Consider the following 8,647-nt stretch of genomic DNA (forward strand, 5'->3'; position numbering starts at 1 on the left):
AGAATCATCGTCGGTCTTTCTTTATTCCTATCAATTATTTCTATGCCGGCATGGGAGTAAGAGTTTTTAAATATTTTTAAAACTGTGCATAGTATAGTTATATTATAGTGTAGTGTGCACCCCCTGGGTTGGTATCTTCATATCCCAGGTCTGTTACGCAACATTTATTTTGGAGGAGATTAGTCTATACTTCATACTATCTTGTGCGGTGGTATTCTCCCCGTGGTTTTTTTTTTTATAACTATACTATAGTGATTACTATTATATTTAATTAGTGTTTTCTTTCTAACCATTCCCCCTTCTCATTCCACCCCCCTCCCCTCTGCCCTCCCCTGCCTCTTTCTCCCCCTACTAACATTTCCTGGTTCATTCCCCCTCCCCTCGTTCCCTTTCTCTCTTATGATCTATACATCTATCTGTACTATTTTGATTTATATATCCACAGTCTTACACTGAGATACTCTCATACTTTTACTTATTTGTTTATGCATTGTGGATTTGCATTTGTTCCGAGATGTATATGTTAAAATTCCATTTCCAATTCCCTCCCCCCCCCTATTACTTTTTGTACGCCTCGCTCACACCCTTGATTTCAGTGAAATGTCAATAAAATTTTACTGAAAAACAAAACTAAAACAAAACTATTGTCTTCTCATGAGTTTTGTCACAGCTACTTGTGAAAGTACTCCACTCACTAGTCTGTTTCACAGCTAACACTACATCAAACTTTGTTTGAGTCAAACTAGAGACAGAAATAACTAGTTTCCTTGCACTGGAACATGTTACAACATCCGCTGTTATTGTCAGTTCTAAAGTAAAGGAACGTTTTGAAATGTCAGTGTTCTGGGATGTTCTTTATAAACCCTTCCTACATAATGAATCACTGTGACTAATACACATAACACAATCATTATCATACAATGACACATTATATGGCAAGATGTCAGCGCTCAGACAACGTAGCAAGAGGATTACAAAATAGTAACTTATTGCTTAACATTGTAAATAATATTACCCTATGTCTGCTGCTTAATAAGACTGCAGCCTTCAAGTTGTGACAGTAGGAGGTTGGGATAGAGAAGAAAGACCTGCAAAGAGGTAATTCCTTTATATATTTGTCCTTTGCAGAAATATGGAAAATAAACTCCTTATAGTAAATAATATGGATATTATCAAAAGTGAGCCACGAAAAATGTTCAACTTGTGGCATTATGGTTTGATGGTGGTAGGTGGTGTTATCTATATATGTAGAAGAGGATGGGATTGTGGCAGCGTAGCTGAAATATTATATCATGGTTCAGTGCAGCTTGTGAGAAAGGTGCTTAAGATATAGTGAAAAGCCGTGACAGAGCAATTGTTATCACTGAATAATTGTTGAATAAAGAGGGGGCTGTTTATTGTTGAGGAAATACAAATAAACATTTTATATGTAGGTTTATGGGGTAAAAAATTTTGTGTTTTGAGTGTAAAAACAGAAGATCTTATTTACTATCTTATTAATGTGTATATCTTATATATATATTTTATATGCATGTCTATCTTACAGTTAGATGTGTCTATCTAAACTAACTGTAAATGATATTAAACAGAGAGTAAGTGGAACAATCTAATATGTTTAACGTTGTATGTAGAGGTATTAGTGTAAGGATTAGGGATTTAGGGGTAGAGTTATCTCTATACAGAAAAGTGGAGGTGTTGCCCATAGCAACCAGCTAGATTCTATAATTTATCAGAATGTACTAAATGAATCATAGTTACTATGATTGGTTGCTATGGGAAACACCTCCACTTTTCCTTTTTTTTTTTTTTAAAAGGTTTGCTAAATCTACCCCTATAATATTAACCGGTGTAATATGTAGGGTTTAGTATAATGGGTATTTTTATAGACAGAAGGGGCAGAGCCGTCATTTAGAATTCTAGCGCCCAGGGTGAGAAAGACAAATGCTGCCCCCCTAGCCCTCAATTTAAACAAAATTGAGGGCTAGGCAAAAACATTCTTGCTCCTACAATTAATAAAACAGATTGCCTCCATAATTAATACATGCAGCTTATTTCTTTCCAATATAATCCATTGGGAGTCTTGGAATACTTGAGGATAATTAGAAAAAACTGGACTGCCCCCAAGAAGCACCCAATGCCAAATGAGTTAAGTTCAGGTGACTTCGGCTAGTCAATAACCTGGTAGCCAGTTAGGGCCAGTCTTTTATCTAAGAATGGTAAGGGACACTTCTTTTGCATACTACAGGGAATCATATTTAAAGATGATCAAACCTCGGATTTTCATGTCTACTGCATCACAAGTAATCTAGTAATAGTAGTGCTCCTTGTTATAAACGAAATAAACAGTATTGCCCACTGGTCCTTAATCCAATGGGAGTCTTGCAATGCTTGAGCATAATTTTTTTAAAAACCCAGTGTTGAAATGGACCGCCCCTGAGGAGCATCCAATGCCAAATTAATTAAGCACAGGTGTCTCTGGCTTGTTAATAGCCTGGTTGCCAGTTAGGGCCAATTTTTTATCCAAGAGTGGTAATGGACACTTTATTTTCAATACTGCAGGGAATCATATCGGAAGATGATCAAACCTTGCACGTCAATGTTTTCTCCGTTACATGTAATGTCTGCAAAACTCTACAGCCCCAAACTACAAAAAAACATTAACTATGTAATAGAAATGAATGTATCAGTCCAGCTGAAATACTTACTACATATTCCTTAAAATACATATTTAATACATTGATAAAAATGATTTACAAATTACCAACTGGAAAATATGACAAAATTATGAAATTAAGGTCATATTGTCACCCTGAAATCCTCACACTATGGTCTTTCCAGAAGCCCAGGCCAGCTTGTAAATATGTTTGAGTCTTTTTCTCACTGTTCATCACAATCACCTTGCACATGTTCTATCATATGTTCCACATCCTATATTATCAAAGACTTTACTTTTTCTTCTAACTCCTCTCTTCTTAAAATCATAACGCTGTGGTTTCATTTTCAGGCACAAATCAAGATGGCTTTCGCCAGCTCTCAGACTTTAGTACAACTGGTAATGCTGGGTAAGTCTTCTCACGTACCGTATATTGGCATCAATCATGTTACAACTTTCTTCAAGTATTCTTCAGTTTGAGATAAATAGTCACAGGTTAGCGTCATTCTCTACCATCAATACTACAGCAAATATTGATAAAAAAATTCTGTAAATATGTTAATATTCATCATCATCATCATCATCATTTATTTATATAGTGCCAACATATTCCGTAGCGCTTTATAATTGGGGACAAACATAATAAACTAATAAACAAACTGGGTAAAACAGACAAAGAGGTGAGAAGACCCTGCTTGCAAGCTTACAATCTATGGGACAATGGGAGATTGACACATGAGGTTAAGTCTACATTTTGCATTTTGGCCCAGCCAGACTGCAAAGGTAAAAGCGGCTCATAAACTAAATGATCCTGTCACAGAACAATGTTGGTCAGGGGGTGGTCGTCTTGTGTGAAATTGTGTAACAGGCGGTAGCAGGCCAAAGGCGGTGAGGTTAAGAGGGTGGTTCAGGAATATTATAAGCTTGTCTGAATAGGTAGGTTTTCAGAGAACGCTTGAAAGTTTGTAGACCACAGGAGAGTCTTATTGTGCCAGGGAGAGAATTCCATAGAGTGGGTGCAGCCCCAAAAAAGTCCTGTAACCGGGAATGGGAGGATGTAATGAGGGTGGATGAGAGCCGCAGATCTTGTGTAAAACGGAGTTGCCGAGTTGGGAGATATTTTGAGACAAGAGAGGAGATGTATGTTGGTGCAGCTTTGTTGATGGCCTTATAGGTTAGTAAAAGTATTTTATATTGGATTCGGTAGAAGACAGGCAGCCAGTGTAGAGACATACAGGGTGATTCAACAGAGGAATAACGATTTGCAAGGAAAATCAGTTTTGCCGCAGCTTGCAAAATAGATTGTAGGGGTTTGAGTCTGTTTTTGGGAAGACCAGTAAGGAGGGAATTGCAATAGTCAATGCGGGAGATGATAAATGCATGGATTAAGGTTTTTGCAGTGTCTTGCGTGAGATATGTGCGAATTCTGGAAATGTTCTTTAGATGTATATTAGCAATTTTATTAATGTGTATTTGTGTTTCCAGCTCTGTGCATGTCTCTGATTGACCAAAATCATGCTACACCTACACGTAAGTAATCGCCAATAGTCAACTCCTGCATAAATCGAAAGAATTGCCTTTGTTATTGACATGAAAGATCTGTTCTGGTGAAGATGAATTATCTTATTGAAACAATTGTCCCAGTGTTCCCTCAATTCTGTGAACATTTAAGCCACAATGAAGCTAAATTAACATTATAATAGGAGAAATATGGATGATTTTAGTTTATTTTAATGAAGGTGGCAAAACTGGCCTGATGTGACATATACTGTTTTGTACAGTGCATAACCAGAGATTTTTCGGCCTCTCCGCACACCCACTGTAGGTGATCTTTTACTTTGCGCATGCGTCCACCCTAAAGTGAGCTGGGTGGACAATCCAAGTTAATTTTTACACTTGTTCCAGATTGCAAACACATGTTCTAGCATGTAACTGTGACCGTCATCATTAGTAATCAGCACTTACTCCCGACCTGTAGCTGGTGCAGGCGATATGACAGAGAAACTTGTACTTTTGAGATGCCCAGAGATTGAATCAGATGCTGTTGCATATAAATCATTGGCTGTACTAAGGGACCATTGTTGGGTTCATTGGCGTATGGTTTGTTTCTGGGCATGTGCAGAACTATTTTACGCAAATACGCCACTTATCGGTACTTACATTTCTTATTGAATGAGGCCCTGTGTGTGCATTGTAAATCATCATCATCATCATCATTTATTTATATAGCGGCACTGGTTCCGCAGCGCTGTACAGAGAACTCATTCACACCAGTCTGTGCCCCATTGGAGCTTACAGTCTAACTTCCCTAACATACACAGACAGACAGAGAGAGACTAGTGTCAGTTTTGATAGCAGCCAATTAACCTATTAGTATGTTTTTTGGAGTGTGGGAGGAAACCGGAGCACCCGGAGGAAACCCACGCAAACCTCGGGAGAACATACAAACTCCACACAGATAAGGCCATGGTTGGGAATTGAACTCCTGACCCCAGTGCTGTGAGGCAGAACTGCTAAAATGAGAATAAATGTGGATGTTTTGAGCCACTGAATACACATTTACACATCAAATACCACACCCACAAATAAATAACTGTTCAATAATTCTTTGGAAACTATGTACTTTAGAAATATTTGTACTTAAAAAAACATTGCTTGTTATTTTGTTAACAAGATACAGAATAAACTGATTTTATCTTATTTCAAATGATGAAATGTGATTGGCTGGTATGAGTTACAGTCATTTGCAGGTGAGGGCTGACAACATGCAGCCCGGGTGGCGCATAGGTGGCCTCATCACATGACACGCGATGCCACTCAGAGCGGCCCGGGGGTCCAATGCCCCCCTTCCCCCTGGCCCAGCCCGCCCCATGTCATTTGTTTTGCAAAATAGTCTGTGCAGTTTTATGACTGCCACCATCATATTTATGTATTTTAGTACAACACTTTGTAATAACATGCTTTCATCTCTAATAGGTGTTCCCTGCCCTCCTAAAGCTTTCTATGGCTGCAAATCTCCCTGCTTCAGCAACTGTGACAATCTGAACAGCACAGGAGTTTGTAATAAAATGTGTGTTTATAATTGTACTTGTATGGAAGGATATGTTTTCCAGTCCAAGAATTCTGATGTCTGTGTTCCTGTGTCATCATGTAAGGTCATCTGTCCTGAAAACATGACCTTCAGAGAGTGTTACAGGATTCCCCAGGAGACCTGCGAAACTTTAGGAATACATTATGAACCAAGTGAAAAATGCATGCATCGCTGTGTGTGTAATGATGGATATGTTCTGTCAAATGAGGCTACTCCCAGATGTATAAAAAGGAGCAAGTGTCCAAAACTCAATTAGATTGTATCAATAGGACATCATCAAGGGGACGTCGCCTAGTTTCCTGCTCTTAAGCCACATGCGCATTAGCACAATGTAACCTCCATCTTCCGCCAATGTTAGTATATTCTGTATAAGCAGCAAGCATCAAAACTAAATACTGACAATAAAAAATTCCTGTTGCACACTATTGCAAATTAGTCCTGAGTTTGTTCAAATGCAGCTTAATAACATTCATATAGTTCATGTGAAGATGGAAAACTCAATGTTTCCTTTCCAGCATTGATGGTGCTTAATTAAGACATCCATCTTCATGAACACCACTTACTTTTCAATAATGGCAAACACTTATCTGATGATTAGTTCCATTCACAAAAAATCAATCCTTATTTCAAATGCATATCTATCACAATTCATTAAAAAAAAAATAAGCAAATGAGCTGGAATAATTAACACAAGTAATTAGGTAAATTGTTCTAATTACTAAACAAATTACTAAAATTAGTTTGTTGTTGAGGTACACGAGTTCCAAATCCTTAAAAATACACAAGGTTGTTTTTTAATTCCTGCAACGTCAAAAAGACATTGATAGTGACGGAATAGTCTGGCAAAGGATTAAAAGAGAATTTTTCACCACAGTAAGAGAACACCATCCAGTCCACTAACATAAGCCTGGCCAACCCGTGGCTCTCCATGTGTTGTGAAGCTACAATTACCAGCATACCCTGCTATCTATTGGATGTCAAAGAGTTCTGAGTCTTGTAGTTTCACAACACATGGAGTGCCACAAGTTGGCATGGATTGCACTAACACAATAGTAGGAACAAGTGCAGAATTTTCTCATGGGGGATTCCACAATTGACATTGACCAAAATATTAATATTCTATGTATATTGAAGATAGTCAACCACATACTCTATCACAATGGTGATACAGAAAACAAGATAGGTGATGGGGGAGAGATACATAAAAGGAACATTGGAAATAGTGGTGCAAAGTGGGGCAATCGCACAATAGTAAAATCACATCAGTCAAAAACATTACCTAAAGGAGTAACATATCAAACAAACATTGATATGATATTGATAAAAAAGTTGACCAACTTAATCTAGCAGGGGTTTTAAGCTTGAAAGGGTTGAGGTGAATCAACTAAAGAGGTATGTAATGAGGACAGCAGGATGGTAGACTGAGATTGTGAGCCCTCACCATCTGTGACATAGACATGCCAACTAAACCATTTCATCAAGGATGAGGAGGTTGCAGTGGAATAGGGAATTCTCAATGTTTCAATCTCAAAACTGAACTGAACCTTTGAAATTATTTTACTAAGAGGTAGGGGTAGTGGGTGTTTCCACTGTTGGGCAAATGCTGCCCTAGTGACTATGAAAATGTGACCCAAAACATATCAATCACTATGTGGGATGTGAGTGGGGAAATAGTGCTGAAGTGTCAATTTGGTTGACGGGGGAACCAAGAAGTTGATTACTTGGCTGGCCAAAGTGAAGACTTCACTCCATAGATTTTGAACAGGACAAGACCAGAAAATATAAAGTAGATCACCTGCCATATGACATTACACGCAGAATGGGAAGGCAATATCCTCTATAACTTTACCGGGGTGAAATATAACCTATTAATAAGCTTCATGAACATTTCTGAATGGTTTATGCACTGGGACATATGAAAAAAATATATGCTCCCACTCCACAAAAGGAGAATTCTCTACAGTTTCCCATTTCTGTTAAACCTGTGACTTCTACGGGTCATACACCGACATTATATATTTATACCAAAAGGTTTTATTTGCTCTAAAATTGCCCCTCGTTAACTTGAGAAAAAGAAGTGGAAGGGTTGACATATGGGGAGATGTTGATGAGATAAGGATGAGATCAAGTGTCGAAGTTGAGAATCTTTGTAAAAACCTTGATGAGATAGCTGATAATGCTCCTGGAGAAAGGCAAAATTCCTAGTTAGAAACAATAAATCAGCCTCTTTAGTGCTAACTTTATCTCAAGCCACCAATGAATCTTTAGGTCAGGTTGTCAGTGGATGGTCTACAGGCAGCAGGTATCCATAATAGGTCAGCCATGGGAAAACTAGGGTTAAATACACTCTCTAAGTCCACTCAAGGATTTAGATGTGGAGGGAGATTCCAAACAATCAAGTTTAAGAGAATGCATGCCTCTTGGTATTTGACATGATTGGGTTGTACTTTATATTTTTCAACAATATTTCTGGTCTGTTGGGAAATTCTGGGTAACTAAAATCCCCCTTCCCCACCTTGAACTTGGCTATTAACTAGATCACAAGAACAATTATTACTAAATGAAACATTATTTTGTATGTGCCAATTTAGGGATAAAAAATGTTTACATGAAGTATTTGTGTGTTTTATAGGCTAAATAAATTGTTTCATAAGACAATTATACCTGGGTCGATTTTGTCTTTGCTAGTGATTGATCTCTCTTAGGGAAATTTCTCTGCTATTTGGAGAAAACGTTCCTCGATATGTATATGTTCCTTTCCTTCTGGTATAGAGAGGAGTAGTAAAATATACATACTTTACGGTGAATAAAGAAAATGGTCACTGTATCTGGATTTCGGAGTTGGTCCAAAATTCTGTCTTATTCAAAGCTATAGTGAGACATTTGATCCACCTTGATAACTT

General features: G+C 37.9%; 1 protein-coding gene across 1 annotated transcript; it reads left to right on the forward strand.

Moving 5' to 3' along the window:
• The first annotated feature begins 938 nt into the window (after positions 1–938).
• On the forward strand, positions 939–6,169 carry LOC142106911 (zonadhesin-like). The gene is made up of 4 exons (XM_075189963.1): positions 939–1,098; positions 3,005–3,062; positions 4,139–4,183; positions 5,630–6,169. Exons 2-4 carry the CDS (start codon positions 3,017–3,019, stop codon positions 5,998–6,000), a joined length of 462 nt encoding a protein of 153 aa, XP_075046064.1. The 5' UTR covers positions 939–1,098; positions 3,005–3,016; the 3' UTR covers positions 6,001–6,169.
• The last annotated feature ends 2,478 nt before the right edge of the window (positions 6,170–8,647 follow it).

Source organism: Mixophyes fleayi, chromosome 11 (assembly GCF_038048845.1).
Source record: "Mixophyes fleayi isolate aMixFle1 chromosome 11, aMixFle1.hap1, whole genome shotgun sequence".
Taxonomy (NCBI): Eukaryota; Metazoa; Chordata; class Amphibia; order Anura; family Limnodynastidae; genus Mixophyes; species Mixophyes fleayi.

Bases quoted from the DNA above. Each gene is read 5' to 3' on its own strand.
- LOC142106911 (XM_075189963.1), top strand. From the start codon at position 3,017: ATGGCTTTCGCCAGCTCTCAGACTTTAGTACAACTGGTAATGCTGG. The intron at 3,063-4,138 runs GTAAGTCTTCTC...TTGTGTTTCCAG, and splicing joins AGTACAACTGGTAATGCTGG to CTCTGTGCATGTCTCTGATT. The intron at 4,184-5,629 runs GTAAGTAATCGC...CATCTCTAATAG, and splicing joins AAATCATGCTACACCTACAC to GTGTTCCCTGCCCTCCTAAA.